The sequence below is a fragment of the Phalacrocorax aristotelis genome, chromosome 5, assembly GCF_949628215.1.
Source record: "Phalacrocorax aristotelis chromosome 5, bGulAri2.1, whole genome shotgun sequence".
NCBI lineage: Eukaryota > Metazoa > Chordata > Aves > Suliformes > Phalacrocoracidae > Phalacrocorax > Phalacrocorax aristotelis.
Window position 1 is genome coordinate 33,037,448 of NC_134280.1, and position 22,596 is coordinate 33,060,043.

General features: G+C 39.3%; 1 protein-coding gene across 4 annotated transcripts in view; it reads left to right on the top strand.

The window, feature by feature from the left end:
* Positions 1–22,596, top strand: part of HECW2 (HECT, C2 and WW domain containing E3 ubiquitin protein ligase 2) — a 171,816-nt gene that overhangs the window by 87,375 nt on the left and 61,845 nt on the right. For all 4 annotated transcript variants that reach the window (XM_075093893.1, XM_075093894.1, XM_075093895.1 and 1 more), the window contains 4 exons: positions 2,812–2,919; positions 15,687–15,781; positions 19,772–19,847; positions 21,274–21,443. In XM_075093893.1, the coding sequence (XP_074949994.1) occupies positions 2,812–2,919; positions 15,687–15,781; positions 19,772–19,847; positions 21,274–21,443 (449 nt within the window). The remainder of the gene's footprint in view (positions 1–2,811; positions 2,920–15,686; positions 15,782–19,771; positions 19,848–21,273; positions 21,444–22,596) is intronic.

The window sequence follows — 22,596 nt, forward strand, 5'->3', positions numbered from 1 at the left end:
TGCTGACAGGCAATGGTCTGTCAGCATTTTTCATCCCTCTGTCTCCACCACCTTCTGTTGCAATGGCAGCATGCCTGTGGGCAGAGTATCAATGATTTAGTCTTCATTGCTACAAAGGAGACTATTCCTTCGTGAAAGGGCTGAAAATCCAGGCACTTTCATAAAGGTTGGGTTTTATTAATTAAGGTGTAAGAAAATGTTCTGCTTTCTTGTTACTATCAGCTCAGAATTCGAGACTCAGTTCATGCAGGACCTTTTCTGAAGCTCACTAATGTCCTGTTAAAAATTACCGTTGACTTTACTTAGTTACAGGTTTTAAAAAGCAAAGAACAGTTGCTTGTGCCTTCATGTTGGAAATCTCAGTGTTCAAGGCATAGGTCATTGCTTCAGATTTCCTTGGTTTGTTGAATAACATATGAATAAAAAAATTTGTGTTTATGGTTTTTTGTACCAAATACCTGTCCTTCTGCTTAGAATTATGAACAGACTCTTCTCCAACTGATGAAATTCAGAAGAGCTAGAGTATGTTAGGGGAGGTGTTTTTTGTCATACAGTACATCTTCATTTACCTAGACGTAATGAAAACACTGAATAATTTAAAACTATTTGTATTTCAGATAACTGTGGAGTTTTTAAAGAATCTGCTTGCTTTTGGTAGTGATGGTTTAGATAACCAAGTTTATATGGTCAACCAAAGGAGGCATTCATGTAGATTTGCTGGAAGTTAAGCTGTATGTCATGCCTTCCCAGAGCTCTGTCTGTGGAAGAGAATAGTGGATTCCTTGGGTTAGGAAGGCACATTAAAGAAATAAAACCTAAATAAGTCAACCATGTATTGTTTTGGTTAGAGTGTCATTGCAAGCCACATACAGGGATTTTTTCAGAGGCCCATGGGATGATTTACAGGATGTACATTCAGAGTTCCTCTTTATATATCTTTGAAAAAAAAATACATGGATGAGATACAGCTTTGTTTACTGTGAAAGATTTTGCTGTAATGAAGGATAATTATGCATGTTTTAAGCTTTTATTGCCTGTATGCCTGACTTGATGATGTATGCAGTTTATGTACTATCGCATTGATTCCACACGAAAAATTAAGGCTGAGAGTATTATATGCTTGAGGATCACAGGCATAAGGAGAACTCTCCTCTCCCTTTTCATTGTCATTGAGATAATTATGAAACTATTCTGAACTTGTCATGATGTTGAGGTGTTCAGATCACAGCTTTCTAAAAATTCTCAAAGTTGCCCGTGCCTGGAGGCATAAAAATGTTAGTAGCTTGCTATGGCCGCCTCTTGACTTTCCAGAGCTCTTCCAGGTTGTGGACAGGGTGCATAACTTACTCTTGAGCAATCACAGAAGTCCAGCATGTGCCTGGTAATGTTTTGCATGTCAGTTTGGTGGGATGTGAATGTACAGACTGCACTAATCATGTTTCAGTGAAGTTATCATGCATACACAGAGATAAGCAGTCAGAATGAAAAGGAGAAAGAGAAGCTTTAGTGTAAGTTTATATTTTAAAGATAAAAGTAACAAAGCTGCATTGTTTATTATGCTTTCATAAATAGCATATGGATTTCTAAAACGTAGGTGAGAATTCTGTAATCATACTTCTGCAGTAGCTTGTACCAAATAAAATGTGCTTCAATGGATAGGAGCTTCATGAACAAAGCCACAGTAGACTAAGTTCTTAGTGGCGTCCTTTTAAGATTGCAGAATGCACTCAAATGTATGTAATAAAATAGCTTTTTTTTTTTTTTTTTTTTAAATTTAAGACTAAGTAATATCAAGTACCACCGGAAGGAATTAGGATGTTGTATTTGAGGTCACAGGTATAATTGTCTAATTAAGAATCAGCTGCCTAAATGCCCTTGTAAAACATTACGATGCATACTTCCAAAGAACTTCCTGTACAAAAGAAGTTAAGTTGGATTTATGTCAGCTTCTTCTGGGACATTGTAACTAACGTTTGTGCGCTTTCAAACAGCTTCTCACTCTGGTTTTCTTCCATTTGTACAGTGTTCTGGGTGCCTGAACACAGCTGGTAAATAAAAAACAAACCCCAAGACCTGTGTCCGTTACTGTTAGGATAAAAACCTTGGGGCAGGAGGGGGGGAACACTGATCTTGCTAAGCTCATCTGCAGATACTTACTGTTTGCTTCTCAGGTCTCCTCTTCTGAATGTATTTTGCTGAATCTCTTGTTTGTATCTCTGGCTTACTAAGTGACAGTTCTGCACTTTGAGCCTCTGATTCGACTTCACTTATATGCAATAACACTGCACCTGTCAGGAAATTGAAATTGTCATATTTTTTTGGTGTGTGTATAAAAATATTCTCTCTAGTTTTGAAAACATAGGATATATTAAAAACTGAAGTGAGTCTTGATAGCTCTAGCTGCAACTCCATACTTCCTAGCTAGGGAATGAATGCTAGATTTTCACATCACAGAGCAGGACTGCTGTATAAAATGGTGTGGTAACTCTGTGTGTGATGAAGTTGCGATCAGCTATACACGCCCAATAGCCTCTTTGAGTTAGTGAAGTTTTGGAATTTAATATTTTACCTCGGCAGGTCACTTCTTACAGGAAACTATATATTTACTTTGGCTGTATATAGGTCTGCTCACTCTGCATAAATTGACCTATCAACCATAAAAGAGAAGCCATTTATCTTTTGCCAGTAAGTTTGATTTCTTTTTTTTTTAAACACTAGTAATTTTTTTGTGTCTGGGCTTCTTGAAAGAGAAAACCAAGAAAACTACTATTACAAATCCTACTTCACAATTTTTTTTCTTTCCTCTTGCAGATGAGAACTCTCCAGCCAACTTCTGGGATTCCAAGAATCGGGGAGTGACTGGCACACAAAAAGGACAAATTGTATGGCGAATTGAACCTGGCCCCTATTTTATGGAATGTGAGTACCTATTTATCCAATGTATATCCAAAGGCACACATGCCTTTGTGTCAAGGCAAGTCAACAGTTTGGCATTTGATAGCCATTTCATCAATCCCTTTGATAAGCCAAAGGAATTGATTATATTGCTCTAAGGGGCAGCATTTTCCAGTGCATTTGCTGGACATTATAAAAATGGAGCTGAGCTTAGATCACAGAATCACAGAATGGGAGGGGTTGGAAGGGACCTCTGGAGATCATCTTGTCCAACCCCCCTGCTTGAGCAGGCACACCTAGAGCAGGGCGCACAGGAACGCATCCAGGTGGGTTTTGAATGTCTCCAGGGAAGGAGACTCCCCAGCCTCCCTGGGCAGCCTGTGCCACTGCTCTAGCACCCTCACAGCAAAGAAGTTTTTCCTCATATTTAGGTGGAACTTCCTGTGTTCCAACTTGTGCCCATTGCCCCTTGTCCTGTCATTGGGCACTATTGAATTGGGCCTAGTCCCATCATCCTGACACTCACCTTTTTCGATACTTATAGGTATTGATGAGATCCCCCCTCAGTCTTCTCTCGTCCAGGCTGAATAAACCCAAGTCTCTCAGCCTTTCCTCATAAAGGAGGTGCTCCAGCCCCCTGATCATCTTGGTAGCTCTCTGCTGGACTTGCTCAAGCAGTTCCACATCCTTCTTAAACAGGGGGGCCCAAAACTGGACACAGTACTCCAAACATGGTCTCACTAGGGCAGAGTAGAGGGGGAGGATACCCTCCCTCAACCTGCTGGCCACACTCCTTTTAATGCACCCCAGGGTATTGTTGGCCTTCTTGGCCACAAGGCCACATTGCTGGCTCATGGTCAGCTTGTTGTCCGCCAGCACTCCTAGGTCCTCTCAACATGTACATTTTTATTCTAGGGATGTTCTTAGACAGCATGCTTTAGTTTAAAGGAGGAAGAAATTGTCTTGTCCAATGTTGTATAGTATGTACGCATTGCAAGATGAGGTCCCTTCCCAAGAAGTTTAAGATTTCAGCTCAGTGAAGATTAATGGTAAATGCACACAAAGGAGAAAGTAATAAGCTAGTAGTGCTTGCTGATGTTTGTTAGTACAAAGGTTTGATTTGTCTCTAGGAACTCCCAACCTCCTGTCCAGTTGCATCAGGATTTCTCAGCTGAAGTTTTTTTTTTTGTGCTGGGAAATCCACTAGCAAGTTTTGAAATATTGAGAGTCTCTATGTAACTGGAAGAAAAAGTCTTTAGTTGAACTCCATAATGAGTATTGGTAGCCAGGCTTCAAATTGGAGCATTATGATACTCCCTTAGGTGACCAGGACTTATAGGAAGCTAAGCCACCCTGCTGTGTACTTTTTTTAAAAACAAAATTTTCCTTTGTTTTTTTTTTTTTTTTCTTTTTGATGAAAAGGAGCTATCTTACCATCTAAAGTATATGATCCCCTAAAGAAATTGATGTTCTAATGCTAGGATGTTGTGTCTGAGCTTGCCAGAAATTCTGATATACCAAGCATCAAAATGGCAATCAGTCCCAGAAGAGCTGTGAGCTGCTCTACCACCTGTTTAGCCTCACAGCCATGAATCTTCCTTCATAAATAAATAAGTAAAAGGATTTAAAATACTCCCACTCTATTACTTCACTGTACACTGCAGTGCTGCTAACTGTAGATCTTGGCAGAAGTTTTTCTTCTCATTAATTGATATAACAGCAATACATGTATTTCAAGAGGTGTTGTACACCCTGTACTATAAATAATTATTAAAACTTATTATTTCTAGAACTCATTATTGAATCTTGCCAAGTTATCCTATGTGTTATGCAGCACATTTCTTTAACAACAACAACAAAAAAGCTTTACTAGGATAAAACTAAATTCAACTTCAGGAGTTCATTACAGGAAAAAATGATTGATCTGAAGATGAAGATCAAGAAAATAAAGATCAATTTGGCACTTTCCTGGTGCCAAAGACAGTGGTATAGTAAAGCAGATTAAAATGTATCTTAGAAGAAGTCATTGCCTCATCTTTCTTGTACATATATTTTATCACTGTTGATGCCAATACAGGCAGTTTGACTTCAGTGATGTTTGGCTGTGTCTTTTAGCTGGTTGTGTTGCTCCATAATGTATGGAGATGAGGCTTTTGAACAACATTCTTTGTTCATGTGAGTAACCTAGGCTAATGCTTCAAGAACTAGTAGTTTTGACTTAAAATCAGCTGCAACTGACTTTACACTTTACAATCAACTGCACTTAACAAACAACATATGAAGAGTGCAGGGTGTATGTTCTTTGGTTCTGGTTAGCTTTACTAATGAACAGTTCTGCTGCCATACAATGAACAAGAAACAAGCAATTACACAGCAGCTGAGAACTGTAAAAAGGAGTGTTTATGAGCATATGTTGCTGTAGCACATAGTATGGCAGATAAATATGTCACCAGTGACGCTTGTGCTTCTAGTGAGAGGCCAAAACTTGCACTGAAACACTTAACTGAATTTCTGATTCCACTTTTTAAACTAGAAAGCTCCTCAGATATGTGACCATGTTTGCTCAGGAAGGCTTTGTCTTTTAGCTTATAGGGGGCGAAGCAGCTCTGATGCAACTATAGGCAGCTGCTCCTCCCCCCCCCCCCCCCCCCGCCTTCCTTTCTTTCTTTCATTTTTATTCCTCAGATCACTAAATCACAGCTCAGGCGAACAGCAGGTGGCTGTGCGGTTCAGGTACAACCACAGTGTTACTGCCTCTCTGGTGCAGCACCAGACTGGGTGTGGGAAGAGCTGTGCTGTCAGGATTCTCACCATGCCCTGCAGACAGTGACACTGCCCAGCCTGTGCCAGCCGTGGAGGTGAACTTAGCTCCTGTTAGCCTCCTTCTTCTGCCGTGGTGCTGATATAATTTGTGTAGCACTGCATGTGATGCCACTGTAATAGCAAGGGAGCAAGAGGGAGAGACAAATGGAAGGACTAACTTCCCCAGTAAATATGTGCCTGATTATCGAAGTTAAGGTGTCTCTCATGCTTCAATCTGCCATTATTTTCCAAATCTTTGAAAGAACTCTACATGTTGTAGATTTCTTATGTTTAGAAATATCTCTGCTAAGAGGCAGAATATATCAGGTCATGGCGTTAGGGGTTTGTCATATTTAGTCCTTGCAGTAATGGCACGCAGCACACCATTAGCAGCTTGACCGTTCTTCATTGCCAGGACAGGGAGGTGATTTGAGACAGCCAGCATGGCTTCACCAAGGACAAGTCTTGCCTGACCAACCTCCTGGCCTTCTGTGATGGAGTGACTACATCAGTGGACAAGGGAAAAGCTATGGATGTCATCTGTTTGGAGTTCTGTAAGGCCTTTGACATGGTCCCACACAACATCCTTCTCTCTAAATTGGAGAGATATGGATTTGATGGATGGGCTGTTCAGTGGATAAGGAATTGGTTGAGTGGTTATCCCAAAGACTTTGGCTGTGTTTTTTCCCTAGCAGTGTCAGAGCTTAGGCATATCTTTTCACCAGTAATGTAACATCTCTGTAGGGTGAAATGCAGAGGATGATAGCATGGGTAACAAGCCATATGCAGACAAATCTCATGCTGAAGGAGTATTTCCATTTTAATTGCATTAACATTAATCGGTCGTAGTCAGCTGGATTGGGCCTCAGATTCCTTCTGCAATCCTCAGATTTAAGAAAAATATCTTATGCCTTAGTTTGGGAAGCTGTTTTTCCATGAGCATAATTGTAAACTTATTAATAGTTTCACTGAGGTCTGTGGAATTTATGCTTATGTTTAAAGGTAGGCCTCAGATAAGCATTTTTCTGAATTTGGCATCACTGTATATCCACAGTCTCGTAACTCAACTTTCCGGTCATTCCATTTATTCCTCCTAAAATCCCTCCCTATGGATTCAGCATCTCCTATTTCCCAGGCAAGTAACATCTAAAGGCATAGTTTGCCATCTGCTCTATTCAGATCAAGCAACCTGCAGAAAGAAGGGGAGGGACAGTCTCATCATCAGCATACTAAAAACAGACATTAATTCCCCCAAAGCATCCAAAATTAGCAAAACAAGGATGATCAAAGAAAACTCACAGTTGCTTAGACAAAAATCAACACAAAAGATTCTGTAGACTCTATCCTGAGAAGGGAGAATCAAAGGAATCAACAGTGAAATAAGGAGAAATGAACTTAATGTATTCCAGAAATATAAATATCCTCTGAGGGGAGTGGCTGAGGAAAGGGAATGGGGGAAGAGTGTGCAAAGGAGAAAGAAAATATTTACAAATTAGTAAGTCCAGCTCACCGTCACAAACAGCTGCTGTCCTTAAGCTGTCACCTCGAGACAGAGTGAGTGGCTCTGAACTGCAGAGCCAACCAGTACAGAGGCAGGTGCTTTGCTTTCTTTTTCCTGGCAAAAGAGCAAAAGTGCCAGGTAAGCATGAAAGGGGACTCTGTCATTTTAGAGATTCAAGAAGGTGAATTTGAGCATCAGTGTGCCCAAGATGGTGTTTCCTTACGTAATAGAGGTGGCTTTAAAACATCCTGCTCTGAGGGTTGCTAAAATGTGGGGGAAGGAAAACAATAAACTCACTAGACAGCTCCCTCAAGTTCTTTGCTGTGTAAACTACAGAAGGATTGCAGAATGTGGCCGTAGCTCTACAAACAGTTTTCATCCTTCTTCTGTAAAAGGAATGAGCAAGTTCAAGGAGTATTATTCTGAACAAGTGGCAATAGTGTGAAGGCGCAACACAGCTTAATGCTCTCACGTTTGGTATGATCATGTGGTATTTAGCATGACATCAGACTGCTCAGGTCCCTAAGGACCTTAGTCTCTAGTGCAAGAGAGGCTGCAATTGCCCCAGGAGTGATGTTTAGATGGCAGAGTGTTTCTCTGGGTATAGCAGTCTGTGAGGTTGGGATGGCAGGGGCATTGTGGTGGAACAGAGATGATGGTATTCCTTATGGAGAACAGAGCTAGCAGAAGAATGTAGCGAAATGATCCCTGGAAAGGCTGGTGATAGAAAAAAGCATGTGCAAGGAAGCTTGAGTTTTGTGAAGACTGGTTGATAAAAGCTGCTGCTCATTTATAAGCTGTGGATTATAAATCAGTTTTCTGCAATATAGAGAAGGACTGGTCATGTTGGAGGTGCCACGGGAGGGAGATTCAGTATAGTACAGTCACTGTCATGCAACAGGTTAATTGGTGCTTATACACTTCCACATGCAAAGTACCCAGAAGTTAAAACTGTATGTGTTCTAGTAGGTAGAACAGGCCAGGGGCTATTTTCTGCTGCTGGGAGCAAGTAACACAGTGTGCCTTGCACGCATGCAGCCAGCCCTTCCCCCTGTGTCAGGGATGCATGGCCACCGTTGTATAGATGGACGTGTGCTTGTATTTGAGTCCCTGCCATGGGCCTGCCTGATGTATTAGTAAGGCATTGGCCAAGAGCCTCCTTTGAGACTGGATTGGGCTTGTATTTGTAAGCTATAGCCTTGGTCCCATGAGTATTAATTATAGTATCCAGAAGAAGCACCTTCACCTAATTTACCTGTAGTGTAATGTCTTTGTTGTTATTTATAATAGTAATGTCATAATCATTACTGTGAGTAGAGTAGAAATATATTGATTTGCATATATTTTCTTTGCGGATGCTGTGGCTTTTGTGTCTTGAACAGTAATCTATAGTGGCAGCTGTTGGGATCCATCCAGAGACTGCCAGTCTTGTCACATCAATCATTTCCAAATCACCCTTGGGATGTTTGTGGGTAAATTACTTCTGGTGCCACACTGATACTCGGGTGCAGTGAGTGCACAGATGCTGTCTGTTTTGTACTCTAAAATCTCGGGTTTGTGGCTCAAGTAGACTATGAGATTTATTTAGATAACCATGGTAATATATGTGTTTGCATTACACTGGTATCATGTTACAAGTGAGGTTTTGTGTGGAGTTCTCTATATTTAGCCCTATTTCCATGAAATCATAACTTTTCCAAAACTAGTGTATTGAGACTGAAACTGCCATCCATATTTTGTAGCTAGCAGAGTGGACTCCTAGCTCCCCAACCCCCCCCCTTTTTTTTTAAAAAAAGCGCTAATACATATCAAAGGAAAAAAATCCAACCAGCTTAATAATTGAACTTGATGTGTTTAGTGCTTTCAAAGGGCTGCTGTAACAGAGTTGTTGTTACTAGAGATATGAGCACAGCTTAGCATTTTTAGTGGTTTTGACCAATATGGTCAATGCTAATGAATTGTTCTGTCAACATAATTCATTACTTGTATCCAGCCTTTATAATTTTTGACCATTTAAATTAAATTTAATAAAGGTCATGTTTTTCTCACGTGGAATTGTTCGGGGCCTAGAACACTCATCTGTGTAGCACCCTGCAACCAGTGCCCTTTCAGTGGTCTGTCTGGGGACTCATGGTTATTGTCCCTACCCTATTTATAAACACATTCACTGTGTTAGAAATACTTCTATTATTCTTTTGCTATTTATATCTGTTGTCTCTTAACAGCTATTTTTGAGTATCACAAATAACTGAAACAGGATCAGGTCTTGTATTTTTTACATTTGTGGCAAGCCTTGTTGACTTCCTTAAGCACATAATACCCCCAGTGTTTTGTTTTAAAGGTTAGATTATAATTAAATGCTCTGTCAAACTGGAATATAATAGGCAGGGCATGTGACTGTAAATAAGAATGTCTCAGAGTGGCAGCAAAGTGAGCGGGGCTGGCAGGGATAGGTAGGCTCTGTTACCTGAGCAACCGTTTGTCCAAGTAGTTTCCTCTGAAGCAGGTTAGATGAAGAGAGACCACTGGGACATAAACATTTTCTGTTATTGATCCTAGTTTGTCTAAACAGCTTTCTGTAAGTCTGTTAAAGTAACTTTCCAGTCTGGTTTTTTTTTTTTTTTAATCACTCCTTCTGTAAAATGAATTCTATGATATACCTGCTGAGGGAGATGGCAAGTACCCGGAGGCAGCCACTTTGCCACTTGTGTTATGCTGCTGTGTTGTTTGCTATGCTGTGCTCTTCCCAGTAGGAAGTAATTGAAAAGGTACATGGTTAAAGCAATGCAGAGAATAGAATGCTAGATGTACAAACAGAAAGGTTTTGTTCACTGCACTGTCATGCTAAGGAAAAGAAATTGAATTGGCAGGACATGCAGAGCACTTCTAAATTCCTGCAGTTGTCTATAAGGTGTTTGGGTTCAGCTGGGAAAAATTAGGGTGTAACCCAGTGCCTTTTCCCTGGATTGCATCTCCCTTCATAGCTTTGTAAAGCTGGAATGTGAGCGACTTAATTTGTTCTAGTGACAAAGTTTTCTTAAATAAGTTTTGCATAACATGCTTTCATATTTTTCAGATAAGTTTTTGATGTCAGCTTTTTCTTCATGGACTGTTGGAGGGCATGTGTTTATATCTGCAGAGAGCCATGGATTCAGCCCAGTAACTTCTGTCATCTAGCTGTGGTGTCCAGGAAGTATTAGATGCTCTGCAGTTTCCATTCAGTTAGCCAGGAGCACAGTTTACCTCCACAGAGTGTTATAACTCAGCTAGGATTTGACTTGTCTTTTGGAGATGGCTCTGCCCATCCCTTCTCAGGGGAGTGTGGGTGATTCCACCTCTGATATAGGCATTTCATTTGACTAGGGTGTACCTGGAGCAAACTGTTCTTACAGCGAACGCATTTGTTTTCCTGAATTATGAGTCTCCTGGAAAGAATGTAATGCATTCTTCTAGCATTACACTCGTGTGTTTACATATTCCAAGTTAATGTATTCTGAGTATCCTTCTATCCTGAAGAAATTTTTTGATAGCCAAAGTTCAAGTATTAAAGGCAGTAAAAAGCTAGTTAAAATGGGGGACTTCGGGGAATTAGTGATGTTTTAAAAGCAAGCTATTATTTGGAGTAAGCTGATCTCTCTATTATTGAAGAGACAAGAGTATGTGGTCCGTAGAGGGAAGTACAATCCTATAATTTCATGCAGGACTTCTTCTGAAATTCAAATGTCAATGTTTGAGTCTCAGAAACCTTTGTTAATGCCAGTATTTTTATGTAATGCAGCTGAGCTATAAAACCATGGTTATAAAATGATAACAGCTATTGGCTTTTAAAGAAGAGGATTATGGTTTTATGGAGTGTTCAGATTAATTAACATATATATCTCTTTTTATATGGCTATGTGATAACTTTTAAGGAATCATAGATATGCCAATTTCATTTTTGCTGTCTTTTTAAATGAAGGAGTTTGTTGTGGTCTGTGTGATGCCTGGAGGAATGTCAGTGAGAATGGGGCATGTATGGTATCAAGAACACAGAGCTAGGTACAGTAATTTTTTCCCCCATGAATGAAAATGCTGTTTCTTCTGAAAGGTCACTTTTTTTTTAAAATGAGACAGCAAATACTCCTGTCATCAGCTATAGACTTCTTTCCTGTGCTGGATTTACTGCTTTTTCATTACACATCACATATGAAGTAAGCTAATTAGCTTGTTGAGGGCAGTAGTAGTAGGAAAGAAAAGAAGTGCAAGTTTTCCCCTAAAGGAAACACATGAAAGCAAGGTGGCAGGAGGAGTGAAAGAAACTGGGAAAACTCTGTAGGTAATGCACGCTATTGTGCGGTTTGTAGCATGGAACAGTTCAGGGGAAGCCTGTGTGTTAATATAGTATTGAATTAAACTCTCTAAATATTAAGGCCCTGTTTGCAGATAACTGAACTTACTGTTTCTGAAGAGGTCTGTGTATTTATGGGGCCTTATAGATAGTAGGCTGAGATGTGTTCTATAGGGAACAATCACGGGTACCTATTCTCAGTATATCTGGAGCTCAGGAATCCATCAGTGAAGAAAAAAATATTCTAGTCAACATTTTTTCTGATCACACAGTACAAGAAATGTCAAAAAGCTAGATCCTCAGCTGTTTTGAACGGACAGGGTTCCTCTGAGATTTCACTGTTAAGTTTTAGCTGTAGTTCCTAGCATTTTTTGGCCACGAAAAACGCTACTTAGCTGTCTCTGGCCCTGTGAAGGGATTGTTTTCTTGCTGTATACAAGATCCAGTCTTGCAAACCCATATTCACTTTGGCAATGTCTGTATGCTTGTGATGGGTAGCCCATTTTATAATTTTGTGCTGAATTTCCAGTCAGCTTCTCTTGCGTTAATCCCGTTGATGCAATGCTAACAGCAGGTCTGTCGTTCCTGTGTGTAGTGTATAAAGCCCAAACCAAATTAATGCTTCTTCTGTTGGGAATTGGGAGAAAAAGTCTCCACATCATGTTTTTAAGTGCTCTGTTTTTTCTAATTATTTCTAGCAATTAGTCCTGAAGATAATTTTTTTTTAATTTAGCTTATATGAAAGGAATCATCAGATCTGCTTTTTGAATCAAACATTGTTTTCTTCTGTCCCCAGCCACATACAGGTGTTGAAAAGTACTGTATGCTCATAGAAGTCATTGAGAGAAAGAAATCTGAGGATCCAAAGTTCATAGCATTGCATTTCAGCCTCTAGGGTAATGTGCATGTCACTGCAGTGAGAATATATAACAAACTTCTGTCCACCATCATGTTTTGGACTGTCTGTGGATAGAAGCAGCAGCTGATAACCTTTCCATTGCTAGGTTCGTTTCAGAAGTGATGAATTGAGAGAAGTTAGTCAGTGACAACAGACTGAATAAACAGCAGCTCTCTGAAAAATGAAGTTTGGTTTGCAACAAAGCTGAGCAATGTAGCTGGGAAGAACTCTTCCACCTCAAGACTCACCAAAGTCTTGGTGAAATAGTTTGTTCTCTTACCATGCTCCGATGTAGTCATAATGTGTTCACAGTGTGATTAAGAAATGCTGAAGTCTAGAGTCCTGGTTACTTAATATGTACATTTCACAATGTGGAGAGTCCACCGCTTGGTAGAAATCCTGCCAACTTTTGCTAGTGCTGAAAGTCCAAGTTTATGTGAGCTAGGAATTCTTGTATGTCCATTTGGATATAAGCATTGTTGGTAGGTCAACAGAATTGCTCCATTTAGGAAGAACCTGCAACTCCTGACCGATAACTTTTAGGTCTGATAAACCTTTGTAGGTGATTCGAAATCCTGTTTACATTTTGAATTTTGCTGTAGAGCTTGTGGTCAATAGAGCATGTTTTGACTGTGTGTGTGAACTCAGCTGTAAGGAGCAGGAAATGGGACCAGCAGCTTCTCCACCTCCTAAGTCCCTGGAGGCACTGTCAGCCAGATGCTTTCCTTTGAAGGGTAGTTCTGAGGTGTCTCCTCTTTGTTCTGGGAGGAAGAGAGTAAATAAACATTGACCTATAACTGCAGCAAATGTAAAAATAAATAAATAATCCTCTTGGCTGAGCAGGCTTGCAGGATGGATTTCTGATCCTTCTCCGCAGGGATAAGTGGGTATTTTATCTCATAGTAGCATCTCCTAGTAATGAAATATGTCAGACCTCAAGGAATTGTGCTGTATGTCTCAAAGTCTTTTACCAAATATTGCAGTTTTGTATTTTAGAACTACTGATGTATTGTTAAACCAGGTCAGAGGAACTGATCTGCCAAGACTTTCATGCACATCCTCTGGTCTGTCTGAATGGGCTGCTGTAATTTCTGCTTGCCTGTGGCCATTTCTGTACCCAGAAGTAAACCCCCATCAACCTCACAAAGAGAGGTTTTCCCAATGGAGAAGGAAAACACAGATTGTTCCATATAGGAAAAATCCAACAGGATCAAGTGCAGCCATAATTATAGCTCTTCTGCTGGGTTGGAAAAATGCAGAGGAACAACAGTGGAGGTCAGGCTTTACCTGACAGAAGGTCCCAACACACAAAGGGGCAATAACCAGATGTACTATTTTTAATTTCCTGTTGAAGTATTTTTGAAGACACCATTGAATTATGGATTCTATTCACAGAATGAGCTTTCAAGAGTACACTGAACAACTTTCCAGCATGGTCAGCCATACTTGCTTCTCTACTCCTGCCAGAATGCAGGAGTATTAGTCCCTGTAGGGCTAATGCAGAATCCAGACTTTAAGAGCTTGTGTTTTACAGCATTTTGTCTCATCTTCAAGTTGTGTCTATTTATCCTCTTACTTTACCAGGATCAAGGGTATTTTTGGATTGGCATGCTAAACGATAGTAAAAGGTTTGGCAGATTGCAGAAAAAAGCAAAGTCTTATTAGTGAGGCTCTGCAGGTGTTAATAAAAGATGCAGTACTTTTAAACATTTTCATCAGTGGTTTGAAATCTAGGGTTCCTACTGGTTTCATCTGTGGATCATATGAGAATTAGTGGAATGAAAAAAGCAAATGAAGATCCATATGGGATGATTTAGCAAGCTAGGCACAGCCAAATAAAATTAATTTTGATATTGCTGACTTGAGAATGAAAGGCATGTAGGCCACATATCCTGCACCTCAGCATCACCTTGATATGTAACCCTTCATGAGGAGCTGTAATGCATTTCTTGGGTATACAATCAGAGGAGCATCTTGTAGGACCACGAGAATGATCCCCCCCAACCCTGCCCCCCATCCAGCTTTGGTGAGGGTGATGCTGGGGTACTGTGTATAGTTCTGGTGTCGATAAGTCAACATTCATTTTGTGAAGGGGAGAGGGGGCAGCAAAGAGCACAGTAATGATCAAAATAGGTGATCTAATGATTTCTTTTCTCCTCCATCTTGTAAGAATCAACTCAGAGCAAAAACCACAGTTATCTTGCAGCAAATAGGAGTGTATTTAATAGAGGAATATATATCCTGAGTCTCTACCCTGATTCTGTGCAATCCTGATTTTGGCTATGAGAGACTGACCGGACACTTGTAGCCTCTCTGTTCTCTGTGCCCTTGCCTGAGGTTAGGAAAAAGAAGTGCAAGGCATGTTGTCTTGCCGCTGCTGCTACACAAGGGCTCAGGGCACTTAGTACGTGTTCACCTGTGCTGTTCTCCTTCCTACCACAATTACTATAGGGGTAAGTAGTTCATTTGAGAATTACTGCTTCCATATTAAAAAAAACCCAAACTGTTCAAGCTGCCTAAAAAGGATGCCACTGTTTATATCGTTATGTCAGCATAATATATGTTAATGCAGAACGAAAAAAATCAATTGCTTTAATTATTTAATAGATTAACAAGGTATAATACCTTTAGTACCACCTCTGCGGTAGGGATAGGGAGAGGTCCTATTTTCATATGATTAAATAATTTAAGAATAAAACATACATGTAATTATTTTTTGATCTGCAACTTACAAATCTGCTGAAGAATAATAATTCACCTTAGCGCGATTATGTTGAAATGAACTTGTCTTCAGAGATCAATACTGATGTCATTTCCTTCCCTCTGGACCTCTGCAAAACGTACAGAAGTGGCTTCATGTGAATTGTGGCTTGTGAATACTTAGACTTTTTTTACCTGATAGTGACCGTGGACATCTCGCTGTAAGAGCTGGAAAAAAATGAGCTGTTGTTTTTTTTACTAATGGAGTAGAAATGTAGTGTAAAAAGAAAAAAAAAGCAGCATTTACCAGCTCTTTAGCTAAAAACTCAATCCAGACTTTCTTTGAGACAGGTTTCCAATTTTCTACAGGTTGAGAGAACATATATTTCATTTACAGATATTGTGTGCTTTTACAGTGAAGATGTATCAAGGAACTGCCCAAACTCGGACTCCATGAACAGAAGTGAACATGACTCCCTGTATGCACATGTTCCTTTCATTGTCTCCCTTTTGCCTAGAGTCAGTCATGAAGGATTTAATGAGATTTTTGTTTTGTTTCCTAGCTGAAATAAAGATCTGTTTTAAATACTACCATGGTGTTAGTGGAGCCCTCCGAGCTACTACTCCATGTATCACTGTGAAAAACCCTGCTGTGATGGTAAGTTTAGCCTGTTTGTTCATTGTATTTTTATAAGGTGATAATATTAACTGTTAGACAAACCTATTGATATGTCTCCTAGTTTTACCATTAACTGCAATTTTTGCAAAAAACTGTACTGCCTGACAAAAATAATTGAAATTAGAAAATGCTTTTCTTGGTTTTATATTTTTTCATGGTAAAGCAACAGTAGAAATCACTGAGCTTAGCTGAAATCTTCTGAGAACTTGATTTTGCTTGCTTTCAGTTTTGCAGCTTACACTTTTCTGTAATTTAACACCATGATAGACATTTTTCCCACTGGTTATCTAACTCAGACTGAATCCTTATTAAAAGTCTCATTTTCTTCTTATTATTTGTTAATATTAAAAATGAAATTGTTGCTGAGGTAGCAATTATGAATATAAAAATGAGAACGGACAAAGCTCTGCTCTTACAAAAATTATTGATTTTTTTTTTTGAGTGTTTGTATACCATTGAAATTTAGATAATTCTCTGACTATTGAGGATTATTGCTGCCTTACTATGCTTCCATTATGAGAATTGTTCTTTTGAAATGCTAAAAGTTTTAGAGGAGTTTTTTAGTTGTTTAAATACGTATTGGAAGAAGAGCCTTCCAAACTTGTATCCAAGTGCTTTTGATGCAAGTAATTTATCTAATAGGCTAGCTCTTCAGATGACATGAAGTTTTGCAGTGCATTTGATGCGTTGAAGTTAGCTGACAAATATTTAAGATCATATCTGTCAGGATGTTGTCTGACAACCGCAATGTTGAAGATCTTGTAGAGCACAAGTTATTCAGACTGAATAGCTTTTATTCTAATCCTGCACTTTTTCAGCATTGTATATTATATACAAGTGCATGTTATGGCTATATGATATTGTATGTGTTATACTAGACTTTATATCTCATTATACCAAATGTTTGTTCTTAGAATTACAGACCTAGGTGATAGCATCATTTAATTGTCAGATCTTTGTCAGATCTGACTATGAATAATACCGTTTCACAGCAGGCATATGAGCTCTTGATATTTTGCAGGAGAGAATGTGTCAGTTAATGACCTTGACAGCCACTGTCTTTAATAGCCATTTATAAACTACAGACTGTGAGGTAGCCTGCCTTTGAACAAAGGAAAAAATGCATCTCACAGTAACCCTTAAAATGGGCCATGTGCTGCATTATATTGATACTGAGAAGCAGAATGATTATGTTGGATGGAGAAACCATTTGAACTTGTGTGCTTTCTTGACCTTGTTGTACTGGCCACCAGTATTTTTAAGAACCATTGCTCGAAAGGACATCTGAACTTCTGTTGTTGAGTAGGCATTTACTCTACTTGGGAGGTACCTGAAGACCTGTCTTTCAGAGTCATTGGTCAGTCTTGAGGGGTTAACTGGCTGTTGCTATTTAAATTTCTTTCCTTTGAAAGGTAGCACAGGGCCCTGGGTATTTCACAGAATTTACACTCCAGCTGGAGGATGTAATTTTATATAAATGTTTTTGTTTGTGCTAACAGTACGGACTTTCAGTAATAGTAAGCTGTTAGTTTCCCTGATGAGAATGTAATATGACAGTTCAGGTGAGACTTCCTCAAAATACCATATCGGGTTAGTTGTGTGTAAGCATACCTATTATTATATGTTAATACCTCACACTATTTTCATGGTTTCAGTGTTGAGTTTAATTACTTTGTAGTAGAGAATACTTTATCTCTTGGTACTGGTCATGTCTGTTGCTACAGAAATGCTGTTCATGGAAGTGGTAAGAGAGTCATGATATGCCCACTCTCTTTTTTTTTAAGCTGCAATAGTTACCTGATTACTTGGATCATTCTGTGTTTTCGCATTACATGGTTTGGTGGGAGATATGTTCCTGGTTTTCTTCATATTGATGGCATAACACACCAGGCATTTCAGTGTGTGTTGCTTTTGGATAAGCAACTAACTTGCTATTGTGTACATTTGAACCAGTGGAAATACACGGGCTTATCTAGCATTGAGAAACATTGCGTTACACCAGTTGAGAGAGCCTTTGTAGTGCAAAAATCTAAGCACGTATGCTGGGATGAAATTTTGTACTTGACATAGAAAAATTAAACTTGCTGTTCAGATCATAATGGAACAGGAAAAGGGTATACAGAGAAACCATAGAAGTGCTAGGAAATACTGTTACAATTAATTTTATTACAGCTGAATTGTGGTCAAATCCTATTTTCTATAAAATGAAGTAATGATTAGCAAGGTAAACAATATTATTCAGAATCAGTGATGTAGCAGAAAACCAGGTATAGAATGAGGAAGGCCTTTTTGTTGATGAATGATATTTTTAACAAGAAAACAGTGCATGTTAGAATAAGCCCAAAAGAGTACACTGAAATACATAGCATTCCTCTGGCCCTGCCTGGGCAGTGTCACCGTCCCAGGGGGATGCACCCCTTGCCGCTTCCAGGGAATGGGTCCATAGACGAGGGGACTCTGATCTGGCTTGAGTTAACCTATTGCCTTTGATGCCCTCATAATTTTACTGCCAGATGTCACCACTTACGTGCCCATATGAAGTCACTGGTGTAAAGACGTCGTGCTGGGTGGCAAAGTGATAGAGTTTCGAGCACTCTGGTGAGAGATGTCTTGCCCTGAGAACAGAGGTGCATCATGAAGCCAGCAGTGAGGGAAGGAAATGGGCTGGTTGGTGAGAGGAGGTGCTTGCTGGCGCGGTGTATTCCCTCACAAGACCTCTGAGGCCCTTGGGGATGTCAGGCATCAACGTCATTGCTGTTCCTTTATCACTTTGTTTGACTGCTTGTTACGTACAAAATATTAGAGTTTTGCAACAGGAGAAATTTTATGTGTTTGCTGATGCCGATGAAATTCCATTGTGGGTTCATCATGGGAAGTATTTGAAAGCTAATGATATTAAATAGCTTAAAACAGCATGAAAAGGATTTTTGGTTAATGCAGAAGTGGGTTCCTCACAGCTACCATGGCTCCAGAAATCATTTATCAATCCAGTAACTTCTAGTTCAGCCTTCAAACAACTGTTCAGCTGCTCAAAACTGCTTTACCTATTTAATCTACACACACAGGTGGGCAAGTTTTTATTCAGCTTATTTTTCTTATCATTCATTAGATCAGATGACTTCTGGTTCTATCACTACTATAAATCCCTAGTGCTGTGTTTGGCTGAAGCTTTTTTTTCTTCAGGCTGTGTCTCCTCTTCTGCCTGGGAGTGAGTGCAGTGCCTACCTGGAGAAACATTTTACTTTAAAGATAGCTCCATTGATGTCTTCATGATAGACTATTCAGCTGGATGCACATCTCTGTCTTGAAAGATGAATTCTTCTGCTAGTTGAAAGAGATAGACCTTAATAAGACATTAATACATGAGAAATTTTTTATTTTGTAGTACTTTACCTAACAAGAGATTTCAATGGAAAGCAAACTGGAAAATCTGTGAAGCATAAGCTTTTAGAACACATTCATATTTAGATATCTGATGCATTTTTCTGTTTAAAAGGAGCTTTTGTTCATATATCAGAAGGCTTTTGTTAGTCCCTCTTTGATCTCTCTGCTTTTTTTTTGTTGCACAGTAAATTATCTATTTGTAGAAAGTGACAAAAGTTACACGTGCTGTCACTGGCCAGCTCAGTGCTTTGGTATGTATTACCAATCCATACTGTTTATTTTATTTTACAAAAGGGAAATCTGTAAGAAGATAGTCTCCTTTTCCCTGATTAATAGTGTCTGCACGTGTATTAGACTATGTATGTTCTCTGTGGAAGATTCCAAGGACTGGTGTATTAGCACTGTCTGGTATAAATGATATTTTCCTAGAAACAAATGCTGTAGCTTTGCCTGTCCATGGTAATAGGCAGTAGTTGGTCAGGTTCTTCTCCTGCATACTACCTTACAATTCTATTATTATCCTCAAGCATGTACAAAGCAGACAAAAACTTCTGTGGTATATTTCATTTTTTTCCTTCTCTTCAGATGGGAGTAGAAGGCACGGATGAAGGTGCTTCTGGAGCCCAGCACTCTCGGAAGTTAGTCAGCTTTACCCTATCAGGTAAAAAACAATACTACTCTGTGTTTCACAAATTATTGTTATATAAAAAAATTTGATGTTTTAAATAACTTCAAAGATAGAACATTTTTCTTCATTAGCCTCTGTAGGAGCACACTCTAGTGGCTTGAAAGATGCCAGCTCTTTAGAACTTCTGTTTGTTGAAAACAAGTCTGAATCACAAACCTCCAGGAGTGAAAGAAATTAATTTGATGGATCCCAGCATGAAAAAGGTGGCGAGACTTCCAGTTTGCACAAGGGACAGTTCCTGTCAGATTGAAGAGTGGAAAACTTAGCCTCTACATAAAATACAAGCTGGTTTCATCACTCTGAAGTAGTAAAAAAGTGATGGCTGCAAACGGTGGTTTAGAAAGGAAAAAAAATCTTTACTTGTAAGAGAGCTAAGCTGTCACTACAGCAAAGTAGCTGTAGGGGTACAGCCTACCAGCTTCACTTGTTCTCGTTAGCACTGTTTTCCATGGGAAGTCTTGTGTGAGACTACTGCATATTAAGCTTGAGCAAAGACAGAAGAAATTTCCTTCTGAGTCTTGTAGAGACAATATAAACGTTTAGAGACTGTAGGAGTAGAGCAGAAAAAAACCCCTGCTTTTTGAAATAGTCTTGCAGCAGTTGTCTGGGATAGAGCTGATAGGTTGTACAGACTCACAAGAGAGTATTATAAAAATAATTGGTTTGTGAATTCTGGAAAACCTGTTGTGTGTAGTAGAAGGTTGTGAGTCAGCCTGAGGAGTCCCCTAAATTAATTTTGAAAGGCGTATTGACTGATAGATCTGCAAGGTATTTCCCATAATGTTTTTTTGGTTCCTCATTTGCACGTGCAAAGTTGTTGCCTTCAAAGTCAATTAGCCTTTATTTCCTGGTATTTCTACTGTGCGGCTTAATTGTGAACATTGGGTAGGATTTTATTTTTTTTTTTAACTGGACTTTGATAATGAGTATTTGAAGTTACGTTTATCAAAGTTTCAGCTTCAGGAAAGTGGGAGCTCACTACATTATCTTTCATATGGTTCTTTATCTTAACCCCTTTCCCTTACTCAGAAACAGAGCAAGTACTGTGTGATGGGTTTTTTGTGTTTTTTGGGGGTTTTCTTTTTAAGATTGGAAATACATTTGTGTTGTAGGTGAGTTACAAGTTCATGCTTTTTGTTTTAGAAATGGCTGGAGTCTGAAATATAAATGAGGATGTTGATATCTTTCCTCCTGATACTGTCTTGGGAAAACACTTGACTTCCTGCTTTAACAGTCTTCTGTACGCTGTATCCAGTTAACTTATAAGTAATTTTGAGTTGCTTTATTTAGTAGTTTATGGTGAATTGATTTCCTGGGTAATATTTTAGGAACTGCTACTTTGTGAACTAGCTTTAATTTACTCAATTCCTTTTTCCTTCCTTCTTGTTTTTCTTTATAGATATTAGAGCAGTTGGACTTAAAAAAGGCATGTTCTTCAACCCTGATCCTTATCTGAAGATGTCCATTCAGCCAGGCAAGAAAAGTACATTTCCTACATTTGCTCATCATGGCCAGGAAAGAAGGTCAACTATCATCAGTAACACAACTAATCCTGTTTGGCACAGGGAGGTAATGTATCCCTTTTGAGAGCTGTCGGCCAGCTAATGCAGTGTACCAGGCTTGTATTTTCTCTTTATGCATTAGTCCTTACTTTCTGAAGGCTGTGAGCTTATTTTGTAGCTGGTTATTTAAACTGACAGAGAAATTGTAGTAATTTCAGGAGCCCTGTTGTTGGATAGAAACAGCTATCATCTGCATATTTAAGCTGTGTATTTAAGCTGCGCTGCTGTGAGGTTTTCATTCCCTTCTCTGCTAACAAGAGTTAAACACTCTCAACAGCCCTGTAGATTTCTTGAAATTGCAAAAATAAACTAATTAAAATGGATTATATGTTGTGATAAGACCCTTTAAGAAAAGGTACAATAAGCGAGCATTTATACTCAGTGGTTGCAACAACTGTTCATTTGGAAATGATATTCTCATTGTGCATAGCAGGTGGCAAGCTTTATGTTTTGTCAGGCAGAGGGGATGCTCTTTGGTGTAGCCTCTGTATGCGCTGCTGTGGGAAGGAAAGCCCAGGGAGGCATTACAGCACCACTCAGCAAGGGGGGTGGGGGGCAGGCAGTTTGTCAGAAGCCAGTTCTCCAGATGTGTTTATATTGGGTAAGTTGTTCAGGTCTCAGAGAAGGAACTCAGTCCTACAACTGTCTGAGCACTGAAGAGCCAGGCTGTGGCTTTGAAGGGAGATGTTTATGTGGGAAACAAGGTGAACATACTGACCCAAGTCCATAATCCTTTCAGGGCTGGTGAGCAGCATTCTTGATCTGTGCCTGTTTTCTAATGACCAGATGCCTGTACTGTGTTTGATGAATGTTAATGTGTTTTTTAGGATGATTGGAAAATTGAGTGGGCTTTGGAAAACATTCCCACAAATCATAATCAAACCAAACAAGCAGTAAAGCAGAACAGAACGGGACCAGCATTATAACTGCTCTGGGGTGCTTGGCTGTAGGAAAGACTGTAGATGTGTAGAAGTCATAAAATCCTAAAAAAATCAGAGTTCTAATCTCTATATTGGTTCTTCATCTTTCTATCCAGTAGATAGAAAGAAAATCTAGTCTTATTTTTCCCCTTTTTTCTCCTCCAGTTCTCCTTGGTTTTGAAGCTTATTAGAAAAGTGATAATGTTCACTGGTGCACATATTGTATCAGCTTGCTTTAAC